Source organism: Pan paniscus, chromosome 23 (genome assembly GCF_029289425.2).
Source record: "Pan paniscus chromosome 23, NHGRI_mPanPan1-v2.0_pri, whole genome shotgun sequence".
In the NCBI taxonomy this organism is placed as follows: Eukaryota; Metazoa; Chordata; class Mammalia; order Primates; family Hominidae; genus Pan; species Pan paniscus.
This window is the reverse complement of record NC_085927.1, coordinates 51474663-51491244: the sequence shown is the minus strand read 5'-3', so window position 1 is coordinate 51491244 and position 16582 is coordinate 51474663. Positions and strand designations below refer to the sequence as shown.

Sequence of the window (16582 nt, the reverse complement as noted above, 5' to 3'; positions counted from 1 at the left end):
AAATCAAAACACAGAAGAGTGGCCTGGTGAGTCACGAGCCCCAGCTTGCTGTCCACTTCCAGAACTCTCTGAGAACCAGAAGAGAGAGCACCTAACTGCTAAGGTGGGAGGGGTCTAGGGAAAGGTCTTTCCAGCATTTACCAAGTACCTTCCAACACCTGCATTTACTGTAATCACACATACTACCGCCAGGCACTGTTGTAAATGCTTTAAACTTACTCTATTTACTCCTTCTAACAACCTATAGGATAGATAAATTTGTCCCCAGTTTTTTTTTTTTAGATTTTTTTTTGAGATGGAGTCTTGCTCTGTTGCCAGGCTGGAGTGCAGTGGCGCGATCTTGGCTCACTGCAACCTCCAACTCCCTGGTTCAAGCGATTCTCCTGCCTCAGCCTCTTGATTTGTCCCCAGTTTTACAGAGGAGAAAAGGAGAGAGATTACATGACTTTCCCGAAGGGCAGTGGTACAGTGGAGATACTAAGCTAGATTCTGGGAATTCAAACAAGTGCTCATGCCTGCGGTGAGCTTACAGCCCAGTGAGAGAGAGGAGGTGGATAAAAACGATGCAGTGGAGTTGGGCAACACCATGCAAGAAGCGACTGTACAGACACACTGGAACACAGGAGGGGTGGTGAAAGATAAGAAGCAGAAGGCATTGGGAGAGAAATAGCAGGTGACATATAGCTGGAAGGTAGGGTGTTAAGGAGGACAGGGCCAGCAGAGAGGTGAGAAAGATGGGTATGATGAGGTCGTGGAAGCTGGGATGCCTGCCAAGGAATTACGCCTTATCCAAAGAATCCCCTGATGGCTGCATGGAGGGTGAACTGAAAGAGGGTAAGATAGACAGGTGAAGTGGGGTGTGGGTGGGAGGACCCATAATCATGAGAAGTGACAGAACTGGCAGGACTTACTGATAGAATAGGATTTATTATTTAACTGAAATCACAGAGCTGGAAACCAGAATGTAAGAAGAATAGGAGTGGGATGGGGAGATGACTGGCTGAAACAGGGGGAGCAAGTATGACGGGAAAAGGCAACTTTGGAGGAAAGATCATACTTTTGTTTCCTTTTTTGTTAGCTTACAACTATATTGTTAAATCAAGCTTCTGACATGAGCTGTGTCACATCAAAGGCAAGGGTGATGAGATGGGCAGCTCACATGCCCGTATTTGCCAAGCATGGAGGGGAGCTCTTGCTGGTGTACCTAGATGGCACAATGCTGGAGCCAAACTGTGCTCCTGCTGCATCAGAAGTCCCCTGGTCCACATCATGGGAACCTCTGCAAGAGCACTGGCTCCCAATCTGGGAATCATCTGTAGAGTTTTAAAAGTACAGAGAAGCTGGGTGCAGTGGCTCTTGCCTGTAATCCTAGCACTTTGGGAGGCCGAGGCGGGTGGATCACCTAAGGTCAGGAGTTCAAGATGAGCCTGGCCAATATGGTGAACCCCCATCTCTACCAAAAAATACAAAAATCAGCCAGGCATGGTGGCGGGTGCCTGTAATCCCAGCTACTCGGAAGGCTGAGGCAGGAGAACTGCTTGAGCCTGGGAGCCAAAGGTTTCAGTGAGCCGAGATCCCACCACTGCACTTCAGTCTGGGTGACAAGAGTGAGAACCTGTCTCAAATGAATGAATGAGTGTACTGAGGTCCAGCCTATGCTCAGTACTAAAAATAAAAATAAAAGTACTGAGCACGGTGGCTTATGCCTATAATCCCAGAACTTTGGGAGGCCGAGACAGGTGGATCACTTGAGGTCAGGAATTTGACACCAGCCTGGCCAACATGGTGAAACCCAATCACTAATAAAAACACAAAATAGGCCGTGCGCAGCGCCTCCTGCTTGTAATCCCAGCACTTTGGGAGGCCAAGGCGGGCGGATCACAAGGTCAGGAGATCGAGACCATCCTAACCCAGTGAAACCCCGTCTCTACTAAAAATACAAAAAAATTAACCGGGCTTGGTGGCGGGCACCTGTGTCCTAAACTACCTTGCTAGGCACTAGGCCACCAACTTCCAAATTTGCCTAAGGCCTGAAAGGAGGAGATGGGCTGTTTAGCTCAAAACGTTTCTCTTTCGCCAGACACAGCTAAGCAGGCACCACAGTAACAATGGTCCAATAACTCTTCTGCTTTTAACACTGGGGATATTTTGTCTAAAATAGATCATTCTGAGACCAGCCGGGCCATCATGGCGAAATCCCGTCTCTACTAAAAATACAAAAATTAGCCGGGCGGGGACCAACTGCTCGGGAGTCTGAGACACGAGAATAGCTTGAACCTAGGAGGCAGACGTAAGCCACTACGCCCAGCCGCGAGTCGCTGGATTCTAAACCCAAATCCACCACTTATTTCCTCTTAAATTATTTAATTTTTTTTTGTTTTTGTTTTGTTTTTTGAGACAGCGTCTCGCTCTGTCACCAGGCTGGAGTGCAGTGATGCAATCTCGGCTCACTGCAGCCTCTGCCTCCTGAGTTCAGCCGATCCTCCTGCCTCAGCCTCCCGAGTAGCTGGGACTACAGGCACACGCCACCACACCCAGCTAATTTTTTGTATTTTTAGTAGAGACAGAGTTTAGTAGAGACAGAGTAGAGACATGTTGGCCAGGATGGTCTCAATCTCTTGACCTCGTGATCCACCCGCCTCGGCCTCCCAAAGTGCTGGGATTACAGGCATGAGCCACCGTGCCCAGCCTCTTATATTATTTTTTAAATTTCACCAGCATGTAGTCACAGGGCGGCCTAGTGCAGAGGCAGGTCTCAGAAGCCTGACACTCTCCTCCTCTCACTATGGAACCAGCCACATCTGTTCCCTGGCTGTTTAAGCTGGTCTGGAAAAGCTTCCAAACAGAGGGGGTCTGGGGAATGAGGTTAAGTGTTTAGAGAGGACTGGGAAATGCACCCAAATTACTGGTGCAGAGTGGAACCAGTAAGAAAGCCTCCCATGAAAAGAACTACTCTATTCAACCTCCTTACATGTCAGGTCCACTGCTTGTTCCGGCTCCATCAAATCCAAGGCCAAGGCCTCCAGGTTCCTGAAGTGCTGCTGCAGCACGGGGTTCTCAAAGCTGTCACTTCTGTTAAAACAATAATGTAACTCAACTGAAACATGACAATTTAAACATTGAAAAAATTAGAATAAATAAAACCACCTGAGATACTACAGGTCCGGGGTGAGCTGAGAAAAACACCCCAAGTAAAACAGTTGAAGTCAGGTGCAATAGCCCATGCCTGTAATCCCAGCACTTTGGTAGGCCAAGGTAGGCGGAATGCTTGAGTCTAGCAGTTCAAGACCAGCTTGGACAACATGGTGAGACCCTGTCTCTACAAAAAATTTAAAAATCAGCCAGGCATGTTGGTGCACGCCTGTGGTCCCAGCTACTCAGGAGGCATAGGCAGGAAGACTGCTTGAGTCCAGGAGATCGAGGCTGCAGTGAGCCATGATCGTGCCACGGTACTCCAGCCTGGATGGCAGAGCAAGACTTTGTCTCAAGTCAACTTAAAAAGCAAACCAGCCTGGGCACCCTGGCTCATGCCTGTAATCCAGCACTTTGAGAAGCTGAGGCAGGCGGATGGCTTGAGCTCAGGAGTTCCAGACCAGCCTGGGCAACATGGTGAAACTCCGTCCCTACAAAAAATACAAAAATTAGCCAGGTGTGGTGGTGCAAGGGTATGGTCCCAGCTACTCAGGAGTCTGAGGTGGGAGAATCACCTGAGCCCAGGGAGGTCAAGGCTGCAGTGAGCTACGGTAACACCACTGCAATCAAACCTGGGTGACAAGAGACCCTGTCTCAAAATAATAATAATAATAATAAATTTTTAAAAATGACGTGAAAAAAATTACGTTTAGTGTCCCATTATGCAGGCTCTGAGAGTTGGTCTATTATATATGTGAGAGGGAATGACTTGAATTACTTAATCATTCTTTTAAGCCTTTAACATTTACACTAGATTTATTTACTTTTGCTCATTGTGGAATAACAAACAATCAAGGAGAAGGGCGAATAAGAATCCTGCTATTTTTTCAAATTTGTTCAACCAACTAATCTGGCTAAGTACAGCACAACAGAGCAACCACAAAATCCCAGAGTCTCCAACATAATAAAAGGTTCCATTCTCTATATGGCTTTCAAAAAACTATTAATAACAAGTAGTAATCTGTCAGTTTGCTGAAAAGAGTAGTGCCATTCTCTTGGCCTATGCCCAAGCTGTTTCTAATAAGACTTTCAACTCAGGAGGCAGTTCCAGAAGGCCTGAGATTGACTCACCTGTATGTGAAGCGAAGCTTCTCAACAATAGCCTTCATCTTGCCCACCTGCTCTGGAGTTGCCATGATTTTTTCAGTAAAGGGCATCTTCCTTTTATCATCAGCAAAGGGTAAAAAGACCAGCTGGAAGCCTGAAGAAAGGAGATAAATTTTCTTTGATTTGACTTCAAGTGTTGCAGTCACTTGTTTCTCAGCTCCAAATTCTTCCTTTTATGTCCTGTGGTGCTGGGGCTGGGGCCCCGTAGGCCCCATTTCTTGAACTCCACCAGCTGGTTTTTGTTATCATCTGCCTAACAGACTCCCTCTGCAGTTTCCAGAAGACTGCAAGGGAGGAGGGGTGCCCCTTCCTGTATACAGTAGATCCCTTATCCCTGGGGAATATGTTTGAAGAACCCGGGAGGATACCTGAAACCTCGGACAGCACCAAACCTGACTGCCGTCAATTGAAACATGTTTCTGTCCATGTCATACGTTCATAAATTTAATATTTAATGTTTTTTTCCATCTTTTTTTTTTTTTTGAGATGGAGTTTCACTCTTGTCGCCCAGGCTGGAGTACAGTGGCGCAATCTCGGCTCGCTGCAACCTCCGCCTCCCAGGTTCAAGCGGTTCTCCTGCCTCAGCCTCCTGAATAGCTGGGATTACAGGCGCCACCACGCCCGGCTAATTTTTGTACTTTTTGTAAAGATGGGGTTTCGCTTTGTTGGCCAGGCTGGTCTCAAACTCCTGACCTCAGGGGATCTGCCCACCTCGGCTTCCCAAAGTGCTGGGATTACAGGCGTGAGGTACTGCGCCCAGCCTTCATCTTTTTTTTTTTTTTTTTTTTTTGAGACAGGATCTTGCTATCACCCAGGCTGGAATGCAGTGGTGTGATCACAGCTTACTGTAGCCTCTACCTCTCCGGCTCAAGTAGCCTATCAAGTAGCTGGGACTACAAGTGAATGCCACCACACTTGGCTACTTTTTTGTATTTTTTTGCAGAGACAGAGTTTCACCATGTTGCTCAGGCTGGTCTCAAAACTCCTGGGCTCAGGCGATCCACCTGCCACAGCCTCCCAAAGTGCTAGGATTACAGGCATTAGCCACAGTGCCTGGCCTCCTTTTCTATTTTAACTAAGCACTTCTCATGTACTGTGGCAGTAACTTTTACAGTTTGAGGTGCAACAGGAAAACTAGCTTGGGCCGGACATGGTGGCTCACGTCGGTAAGCACAGCACTTTGGGAGGCTGAAGCAGGAGGATCACTTGAGCTCAGGAGTTCGAGACCAGCCTGGGCAACATAGTGAGACCTTGTCTCAATTTATGTAAAAAAAGAAGGGGGGGAAAAAAAACTATTTTTTTTTTTTTTTGAGACAGAGTCTCGCTCTGTCACCCAGGCTGGAGTGCAATGGCGCAATCTCAGCTCACTAACTCCACCTCCCGGGTTCACACCATTCTCCTGCCTCAGCCTCCCAAGTAGCTGGGACTACAGGAGCCTGCCACCACACCTGGCTAATTTTGTATTTTTAGTAGAGACGGTTTCACCGTGTTAGCCAGGATGGTCTCAATCTCCTGACATCGTGATCCGCTGCCTTGGCCTCCCAAAGTGCTGGGATTACAGGCGTGAGCCACCACACCTGGCCACTAAGATGAATTTCTTTTTCCTTCTTAACAATTTTGTGGATAGAAGATTCCTTCTTACCATGTATCTTAGCAACCTCAGCATAAAAAAAAAAAAAAAACTAAAATGAATTTTTTCCCTTCTTAACAATTTTGTGGTTCGAAGATTCCTTCTTACCATATATCTTAGCAACCTTAGCATATATTTTTTTCCTCCTTAAAGTCAAGAACTCTCACCTTTTCATTTAAAGGAAGCACTTTATGACTTTCTCTTTAGTATATCCAAACTGCCAGCACCACTACACTTGTGCTTTGGGGCCGTTATTAAATAAGGGTGACCTGAACACAAGCACCGCAATACTGATTACCTTGACAGTCAATCTGATAACCAAGACAGCTACTAAGTGACTAACTGGTGGGTAGCATTTACAGTGTGGAGATGCTGAACAAACAGATGATTCCTGCCCCAGGTGGGATTGTGTTTTTAAGTTATTTCTAGAATTTTCCATTTAAAATTTTTGGACCATGGTTGACTATGGGTAACTGAAACTGCAGAAAGCAAAACTGTGGTTGTGGCCCTCCTGTATTTCTGTTCCTACCTGTATTGCCCCAGCAAAGACCCTTTACCTGGCGGCAGTTGGTTCCAGTCTCCAGCTTTTTTGATACATCCAGAGCCAGCTGGACAGTGCCTCCTCCCTAGAGGGCTAAGTCCCAGCTCCACGGGGGCCTTCTCTGAGCTTCACCCTCGCCCCTTTTTTCCTTACCCTCTACCACGTGATAAATAAAAGGAAACAGGTAAGAGTTATCAGGCTGATTTTAGTTCAGTTACTGGCTGGTTCTGGAAGGACTAAAAAATCTACGCCCTGTAACTAACTGCTGCTACCAGGTGAAAGCCTTTGCTGACAATGCTGACCACACTGAGCAAACAGGAAGAAGCAAATCCCTCACCTCTCCTCTGCCCTTTGGTCTCCCTCTAGCACCCACTATAGACACAGCCTGAGAGCCAGCTGTGAAAGATGAAATTAGGTTTGGATCATTTCAGCCTCAGCAGTGCAGAGCATAAAAGGGTGAATTTGGAGCTGAGATACAATAGCTTAGTAACTGAGCACTCCTGAGCATGCTGAGGATCAAAGTTAAAACTACAGTAACTCATCTCAAATGTAAAACCACCCTGAGGGAAAGGTGCTCCAGAACGCCCATCTTTGTAGCTAAGGAATATTAAACAGAAAGGTTAAATTACTTGCCCACGTTGACCAGCTAACAAGCAGCAGAGATGGGCCCAAAACAAAAGCAAGCAAGCTTCCAGACACATAAGCACAAGATAAAGTCAAATCTGACTTTAAAATCCATGGTCTTTCCGCTATACCTCACTATCTTGGCAAACCCCATGGTTGGTTTGTATAGGAACTAAACCAAACATTAGACATTACAAGGGTGCCAAACAATGGCTTTGGAAAGAAAGGTGTCGGCAGTGAGGTCCCAAGAACTTGTGTCAGTAATCTGCAAACAGTCCCCTAGGCAGACATTTCTCTATCCTAGCTGCAGATCAGCCTTGTACGGCTGCGCATGCTGTGCACCCCATCACCATATTTAGTGGCCTTACCTGGCTGTGCACGAAATTCACCCAAGAAAGCTTAAAAATAGACATTTTTAAGCCCCATTCCCAGAGACTATGATTCAGTAGGTCTGCATTAGGAGTCCATGGATGATTCCAAAGTATGGGCAAGGTTCAGAAGCCCTGGAAATATCTCTGCCACATACCTGGAGGAGTCACCTGAATTTTCTGGTCATCCAACTCTTCTTCCTGTGGCACCAAAGCCACAAAATAAGGAGGGATGTTCCTGCGGGGTGTGTATCTGCACAATGCTGCAACCTCCTTCTCCAGACACTTGATGAGCAGAGCACTGAACAGGGTTGAGCTCCCTAGAAAACAAAAAGCCCAGTGACTAGCCTCCTAAAAAGGTTTCCTCCTTTCTTCTCTTTTAGCCCTAAAGTTTCTCTTCCATTTTCTTTAAAGGGCTTATTTTAATTTTATTATTTATTTATTTGAGACGGGGTCTCGCTCTGTCACCCAGGATAGAGTGCAGTGCTGCAATCACAACTCACTGCAGCCTTGATCTCCCAAGCTCAAGCAATCTTCCCACTTCTGCTTCCTGAATAGCTGGGACTACAGTCACACACCACCACACCCAGCTAGTTTTAAGATTTTTTGTAGAGACAAAGTCTCTCTAAGTCACCCACGCTGGTCTCCAACTCCTAGGCTCAACTGATCCTCCAGCCTCAGCCTCCCAAAGTGTTGGGATTACAGGCATGAGCCACCGCACCAAGCCTTTAAAGGGCTTATAATATCTCAACAGGTAAGGGTTGGAGGACCCCACAGCTGAGGGGAAAATGGGGACAGCAGAGACACAGAAAGGAAAATTTAAAAAGGAATAAGAGGTTTAGAAGCCCCAAACATTCCACTTAAGAAAGTGAATTATGGCCGGGCATGGTGGCTCACGCCTGTAATCCCAGCACTTTGGGAGGCACAGGCGGGCGGATCACAAGGTCAGGAGTTCGAGACCAACCTGGCCAGTATGGTAAAACCCCGTCTCTACTAAAAATACAAAAATTAGCTGGGCATGGTAGTGCGTGCCTGTAGTCCCAGCTACTTGGGAGGCTGAGGCAGAAGAATCGCTTGAATTCAGGAGGCGGAGCTTGCAGAGAGCAGAGACATTGCCACTGCATTCCAGCCTGGGCGACAGAGTGAGACTCTGTTTCAAAACAAACAAACAGAAAGTGAATTATTGGCCAGGTGAGGTGGCTCACGCTTACAGTCCTAGCACTCTGGGAGGCCAAGACAGGTAGATTGCTTAAGCCCAGGAGTTTGAGACCAGCCTGCCCAACATAGCAAAACCCTGTCTCTACTAACATTACAAAAGATTAGCTGGACGTGGTGGTGTGAACCTGTAGTCCCAGTTGCTCGAGAGGCTGAGGTGGGAAATCACCTGAGCCTGGGAACTTGAGACTGCAGTGAGCCAAGATGGTGCCACTGGACTCCAGCCTGGGTGACAGAGTGAGACACTGTCTCCAAAAAAAAAAAAAAAAAAAGCAAATTATTAATGTCAGTTCACTTTTACTGACGCTAGGTTAATGACATGACCCCAGTTACTAATGAAAACCAATCAAGTCAAATCTGGGGTGTTCATGAGCCATAGCACAAAAGAAGATAGGGTCTAGACTGCACAAATAAACACAACGGCAAGGTTCACATCCTCTTTAATTTCCAACACTGGAGAAAAAGCTGTGGACTTATTTTGGTTTTGTTTGCTTTTTGCTATCTGATGCTTCAAAGAATTACATGGGAAATTGTTTTTAAAAAGCTAAATTCCAGGCTGGACATGGTGGCTCACGCCTGTAATCTCAGCACTTTGGGAGGCCAAGGCGGGTGGATCACCTAAGGTCAGGAGTTCGAGACAAGCCTGGCCAACATGGTGAAACCCCATCTCTACTAAAAATACAGAATTTAGCCGGGCGTGGTGGCGTGCACCTGTAATCCCAGCTACTTGGGAGGCTCAGGCAGGAGACTCGCTTGAACCCAGGGGATGGAGATTGCAGTGAGCCGAGATTGTGCCACTTCACTCCAGCCTAGGCGACAACAAAAAAATGAATAAAAATATAAATAAGGCCAGGTGCAGTGGCTCACGAGGTCAGGAGTTCGAGACCAGACTGGCCAAAATGGCGAAACCTCGTCTCTACTAAAAATACAAAAATTAGCTAGACGTGGTAGCAGGTGCCTGTAATTCCAGCTACTCCAGAGGCTGAGGAAGGAGAATCGTTTGAACCAGGGAGGCGGAGGTTGCAGTGAGCCGAGATTGCACCATTACACTCCAGCCTGGGTGACAGGGTGAGACACTGTCTCAAAAAAAAAAATTTAATTAAAAAAAATATATATATAAAGCTAAATTCCACAGTCCTCACCCGGGAGGCGGATGTTGCAGTGAGCTGAAACTGCACCACTGCACTCCAGCCTGGGTGACAAGAGTAAAACTCCATCTCCAAAAAAAAAAAAAAAAAAAAAAAAAGAAATCTGTTTAACTTTCTTCATTCCCACATTTCCAAAATTTGAGCTTGAAACACTTTTGTTTTTTTTGAGACAGAGTCTCACTCTATGGCCCAGGCTGGAGTGCAGTGGTGTGATCTCAGCTCACTGCAACCTCTGTCTCCCAGGTTCAAGCGATTTTCATGCGTCAGCCTCCCAGGTAGCTGGGATCACAGGCGCAAGCCACCAGGCCTGGCTAAATTTTGTATTTTTAGTAGAGACAAGGTTTCACCATGTTGGCCAGGCTCGTCCTGACCTCAGGTGACCCATCCGCCTCAGCCTCCCAAAGTGCTAGGATTACAGGCATGAGCCACTGCACCAGGCAGAGCTTGAAACACTTTCTTTTTTTTTCTTTTTTTTTTTTTTTTTTGAGACGGAGTCTTGCTCTTTCGCCCAGGCTGGAGTGCAGTGGCCCGATCTCAGCTCACTGCAAGCTCCGCCTCCTGGGTTCACGCCATTCTCCTGCCTCAGCCTCCCGAGTAGCTGGGACTACAGGCGCCCGCCACCACGCCCGGCTAATTTTTTCTATTTTTAATAGAGACGGGGTTTCACCATGTTAGCTAGGATGGTCTCGATCTCCTGACCTCGTGATCCGCCCGCCTCGGCCTCCCAAAGTGCTGGGATTACAGGCGTGAGCCACCGCGCCCGGCCGAAACACTTTCAACATACTCCATTAACATCTCCTGTACAGTGTCCAAGCAGTGCCCATTTACAAAGCGCTGCTCCGTAAACTGCACTGTGTGTTAGAGTCACTCATCCATGGTCCACGCTACTTACCAATCACCAGCGACTCCTCTGGGTACACGAACAGGGAGGGCCTCAGGTAATGGTGTTTCTTCAGCAGTACCAACGGCTTGAAACCCATGAGCATCAAACCCGGATCATCAAACCGTTTTAGCTCTTCTGTTTCCTCTTTCTCCAGTATAATCTGACGACTCCCATAGATCTGAAGGAGAAGAACAACAAGGATCAAATGGGAAGGCTACGAGGAGATGCAAAATAACTCGAAGATGCTGACACTAGCAAGTTAAAATCAGCTCTCTGCTAAGGAGCAGGAAGATGGCTCACCTGGGGCATCCTCCTTCTCCAACAGGGAATTAACATTTATTGAGTGACTGCAGGTACTTTACACCAACTACTTTATCTTCTGTAACAATCCCAAGAGGTAGATGTTCAAACTGTTTTAGAGTGGGATTGTGCTTATGAATAGCCACTGCACTCCAACCTGGGCAACACAGTGAGATCCTCTTTGCAAAAACAATAAAAATAGGCTAGGTGCAGTGCCTCATGCCTGTAATCCCAGCACTTTGAGAGCTGAGGCAAGACTGCTTGAGCCCAGGAGTTCAAGACCAGCCTGGACAACATGGCAAGACCCTATCTGTATAAAAAAATTAAAAATTAGCTCGGTATAGTGGTACACACCTGTGGTCCCAGCTACTTGGGAGGCTGAGACTGGAGGATCGCTTGAGCCCAGGAGTTCGAGGATGCAGTGTGCCAAGATGGCGCCACTGCACTGCAACCTGGGTACCAGAGCAACTCTATCCCAACCCAAAAAAAGAAAAAAAAAAAAATGTACTGACCTGTCAGCACCATCCCTGACACACAAAGCATGCTTAAACCATATCTATTTATTATTATTTATTATTTGAGATGCAGTCTGTCACACTGTCACTGGCGTGCAGTGGCGCAATCTCGGCTCACGGCAACCTCCCAGGTTCAAGTGATTCTCCTGCATCAGCCTCCTGACTAGCTGGGATTACAGGTGTGAGCCACTGTGCCCAGCCCAAACCATATCTATTTATTTATTTATTTATTTATTTATTTTTTTGAGACAGTCTCGCTGTCACCCAGGCAGCGATCTCGGCTCACTGCAGGCTCCACCCCCCGGGGTTCACGCCATTCTCCTGCCTCAGCCTCCCGAGTAGCTGGGACTATAGGTGCCCGCCACCACACCTGGCTAATTTTTTTGTATTTTTAGTAGACATGGGGTTTCACTGTGTTAGCCGGGATGGTCTCAATCTCCTGACCTCGTGATCCGCCCGCCTCAGCCTCCCAAAGTGCTGGGATTACAGGCGTGAGCCACCGCACCCGGCCACCATATCTATTTATTAAATGAGAGGACCTATGTCAGGTACTGTGCTAGGTCTCAATGTGGGAGGCAGAGACACACACATATAAGTACTACTTCCAAGGCAGGGCACATTGACTCATGCCTGTAATCCCAATACTTTGCGAGGCCAAGGTGGCTGGATCGTTTGAGCCCAGGAATTCGAGACCAGCCTGGGTAACATAGTGAGATCCTGTCTCTATGAAAAAAAAAAAAAAAAAATACAAAAAATTAGCCAGGCGTGGTGGCATGAGCCTGTAGTCCCAGCTACCCAGGTGGCTGAGGTGGGAGGATCAACTGAACCCAAGAGGTTGAAGCTACAGTCAACCATGATGGCGCTACTGCAAAGATTATTTGTATTGTTTGGAGAGAGATATATATATACACACACACACACATACATACATACATACATATACATATATATATATATATATATTTTTTTTTTGTACTCTCTTCCCCAGGCTGTGCACCACCACGCCTGGCTAATTTTTAGTTTTTTAGTAGAGACAGGGTCTCGCTATGATGCCCAGGCTGATCTCAAACTCCTGGGTTCAAGTGATCCTCCTGTTTCAGCCTCCAAAAGTGCATGAGCCACCATACCCAATGATGTTTGCATTTGATCCTGGATATGTGACTAATAACAGCTTAGTAGCAGATTCAAATTTGGGTTTTATGAACAAAAGAACTCTCAAGGTTTTTTCAAACATACTGGACCAAGAAAGAAACTCAGTGACCAGAGAGCTTACTGCCTATAAATAAATCAATATAAAAAATTAGTTACTTCCAAAATGGAAAAGAAAATTCCTTATCTTTTTCTCCTTCAAAGAGTAGGGCAAAACTCTCTGGCTTGAATCAAAATAATATTTTAGTCATCCTTATAGGCCCTAAACTTATGTAAAATCTCAGATTCTTCCACATTTTGCATATAGGAAGCATGACTCATTCAATTTTAATTTTTGATGTTAAATCCCTCTATAGACTGAGCAAAGGTAAGAGGATGAGAAAAGACAATGTTCTGCGTCCTCCATCTGTCTTTCAGATGCAGAAAGGGAGATGTATGTCATCCCAAGGCACAGGAAAAATATCACTAGCAAAAATAAATTCTCTCCCTAAAAAAATGAGTTCACTTCATACTTTTCCTAACTCCTTATCTCCCTAATTAACTATAAAGTATTTTCTGCTATTGTACCTGAGCAAGACTGTTAGACTGACAGCAGCATGTACTGAGTGATGAAGGGGTGAGGTTTTCACTGACATCTCTTTCAGACACTGGCCCAGTTTAACTTTCTAGCTATCAAAATATCACTGATCCAGATACCACAGTCCCAAAGAGTTAAGTCTTTGTGGTTTAACAGGTTAGCAAGAAAGGTGCACATGGCTCGTCCAAGTGCGGTGGTGTTTACAACTAATTGATCACAACCAGTTACAGATTTCTTTGTTCCTTTTCCATTCCCACTGCTTCACTTGACTAGCGGAAAGAAAAGAAACAGAAGAGAGGAGGGGAGGGGAGGGGAGGGGAGGGAGTCGGAGAGAGAAAAAAGAAAAGGAAAGGGAAGGAGAAGGAAAGGAAAGATGCACATATGAAAGTTATTTAACTGGTCAGCCTGATCAATGTCTCTCCTCCTTGTTAACTCTTCAGTTGGAGAAAATTCAGTAAGAAAGCATCTTGGGTTAGGTGTGGTGGTTCACACCTATAATCCCAGCACTTTAGGAGGCTGAAGCAGGAGTACTGCTTGAGCCTAGGAGTTCGAGGCCAGCCTGAGCAACACAGTGAGACCTCATTTCTATTAAACAAAACAAAACAAAACGAAACAAAAAAACGCTGGGCACAGTGGCCAATGTCTGTAATCCCAGCACCCCAGCACTTCGGGAAGCCAAAGCAGGAGGATTACTTAAGACCAGGAGTTTGACACCAGCCCAGGCAACATAGCTAGACACCGTCTCTTTTTTTTTTTTTTTTTTTTGAGACGGAGTTACACTCTTGTTGCCCAGGCTGGAGCGCAATGGCATGATCTCGGCTCACCGCAACCTCTGCCTCCCACGTTCAAGTGATTCTCCTGCCTCAGCCTCCTGAGTAGCTGGGATTACAGGCATGCACCACCATGCCCAGCTCATTTTGTATTTTTAGTAGAGATGGGGTTTCTCCATGTTGGTCAGGCTGGTCTTGAACTCCTGACCTTGGTAATCCACCCGCCTCGGCCTCCCAAAGTGCTGGGATTACAGGCATGAGCCACTGTGCCCAGTCGATCCAGTCTCTTAAAAAATAAATAAATAAATAAATTAGCTGGGTGTGATGTCACATGCCTGTGATCCCAGCTACTTGGGAGGCTGAGACAGAAGGATCGCTTGAGTCCAGGAGGTCAAGGCTGTAGCGAGTCATGTTCGCCCCACTGCACTCCAGCCTGGGCGACACAATGAGACCCTGTCTCAAAAACAACAACAACAAAAGGCATCTCTACCTACCTGAGACCTCTTGGTATCGCTAGGCAGAAGCAAACCGCCTGTACTTGTATTAAAGGTCCGGGTCTTGGTTTTCACTGGTTCATTTGTTTCCCGATAGAGCTTTATTGGAGGAGGCTTGAGAGCCTTCTGGACCAGATTATAAATGCCCACAGAGATCACTATATCTTTGTTGAGCTTCAGCTTTAACCTGAGGGAGTGAAAAATGAAAGAGCATGAACTGAAAAACTGCACTTTTCTATCTAAAATTCCCTCATAACACCAAAGCTTCACTGTTTTATTCTCTCCAATAATCCTAAGCAAGCTCTCAAAATATTAATATGCTTTTTAATAATACAATCGAATTTGCTATACCACCTCAGAATCTGTACCACAATATATTAACTAGAACGTACTACAGCTTGCGTATCCCTTTGCAAAATGCTTGCTTAGGACCAGAAATGTTTCAGATTTCAGGTTTTTTTTGGAATATTTGCATTTTATAGTACTTACTGGTTGAATATTCCCAACCCAAAAATCTAACAACCCATAATGCTCCAATAAGCACTTCCTTTGAACATTAGGTCAGTGCTCAAAAAAGTTTCAGACTGTAGAGCATTTCTAATTCTGGATTTTCAGATTAGAAACACTCAACCCGTATAATAAAATGATAGTTTGTATTAAGCACAGCACTATATCAATCACCTCACAGCTATTCTCTCATTTAATCATCATAATAACCCTGTAAGTACTGTACTAGTTGTCTTGTCTCTGCTTTTTTTTTTTTCGAGACAGAGTCTCACACTATTGGTTGGGCTGGAGTGCAGTCGTGTGATCTCAGCTCACTGCAACCTCCACCTCCCGGGTTCAAGCGATTCTCCTGCCTCAGCCTCCCAAGTGGCTGGGATTACAGGCACCTGCCACGACACCCAGCTAATTTCTTTTTATTTTAGTACAGACGGTGTTTCACCATGTTGGCCAGGCTGGTCTTGAACTCCTGACCTCATGATTCACCCGCACTGGCCTCCCAAAGTGCTGGGATTACAGGTGTGAGCTACCATGTTTGGCCTTGTCTCTGTTTTTCTAGGATCCCTTCCTCCTGCTTTGAAGAATAAAGACCCATCATGCCGGGTGCGGTGGCTTAGGCCTGTAATCCTAGGTCAGGAGCTCGAGACCAGCTTGGCCAACATGGTGAAACCCCATCCCTACTAAAAATACAAAAATTAGCCAGGCATGGTGGCGCACGCACAGTCTATAATCCCAGCTACTCGGGAGGCTGAGGCAGGAGAATCGCTTGAACCAGGGAGTTGAAGGTTGCAGTGAGCCAAGATCGTGCCACCGCACTCCACCTAGCGACAGAGCGAGACTCTATCTCAAAAAAAAAAAAGAAGAAGAAAGAATAAAGCCCCATCAAAATAAGGGTTACTTAACAAAACAAAACAAAAAAACACCCCAATTTTTCTTTGGGAATTATCCTTCCCCCACTACAGTTTTGGGAGAATGTTAGTCAAAGTCAAGTTGCTGTGCCTTCTTCTGGCCAAGTGGTGGGCATATCTGACCCTGGAGAAGGCCATAGGACGTTCTCATCTGAGAGTCGGGGTCTCTGAGCAGTGGCCATGAAAGGATATGATTGCAGAGGATACTTTCTTCTCATAATGGCACCCTAAAGACACTGTCATTAGTTCCTGCTATGTAGATTCCTAGAACTAATTATTTGACTCATACGCTGAAATTAGTCAAGGTCAGCCTTTTTTGTTTTTTGTTTTTTTTTTTTTTAAGATGGAGTTTCGCTCTTGTTGCCCAGGCTGGAGTGCAATGGCACGATCTCCACACTGCAACCTCCACCTCCCGGGTTCAAGTGATTCTCCTGCCTCAGCCTCCCGAGTAGCTGGGATTACAGGCACCCACCACCACACCAGGCTAATTTTGTATTTTTTAGTAGAGACAGGCTTTCTCCATATTGGTCAGGCTGGTCTCAAACTCCTGACCTCAGGTGATCCGCCCGCCTCGGCCTCCCAAAGTGCTGGGATTACAGGTGTGAGCCACAGCCCCCAGCTCAAGGTCAGTTTTTATTGCTTGCCACTCAAGAACCT

General features: G+C 46.2%; 1 protein-coding gene across 4 annotated transcripts in view; it reads right to left on the bottom strand.

Moving 5' to 3' along the window:
• Positions 1-16582, bottom strand: part of XRCC6 (X-ray repair cross complementing 6) — a 41251-nt gene that overhangs the window by 2540 nt on the left and 22129 nt on the right. For all 4 annotated transcript variants that reach the window (XM_034948450.3, XM_063603328.1, XM_034948451.4 and 1 more), the window contains exons 7-11: positions 14514-14700; positions 10718-10886; positions 7621-7782; positions 4264-4393; positions 2972-3072 (exon numbers count right to left, since the gene is read on the bottom strand). In XM_034948450.3, the coding sequence (XP_034804341.1) occupies positions 2972-3072; positions 4264-4393; positions 7621-7782; positions 10718-10886; positions 14514-14700 (749 nt within the window). The remainder of the gene's footprint in view (positions 1-2971; positions 3073-4263; positions 4394-7620; positions 7783-10717; positions 10887-14513; positions 14701-16582) is intronic.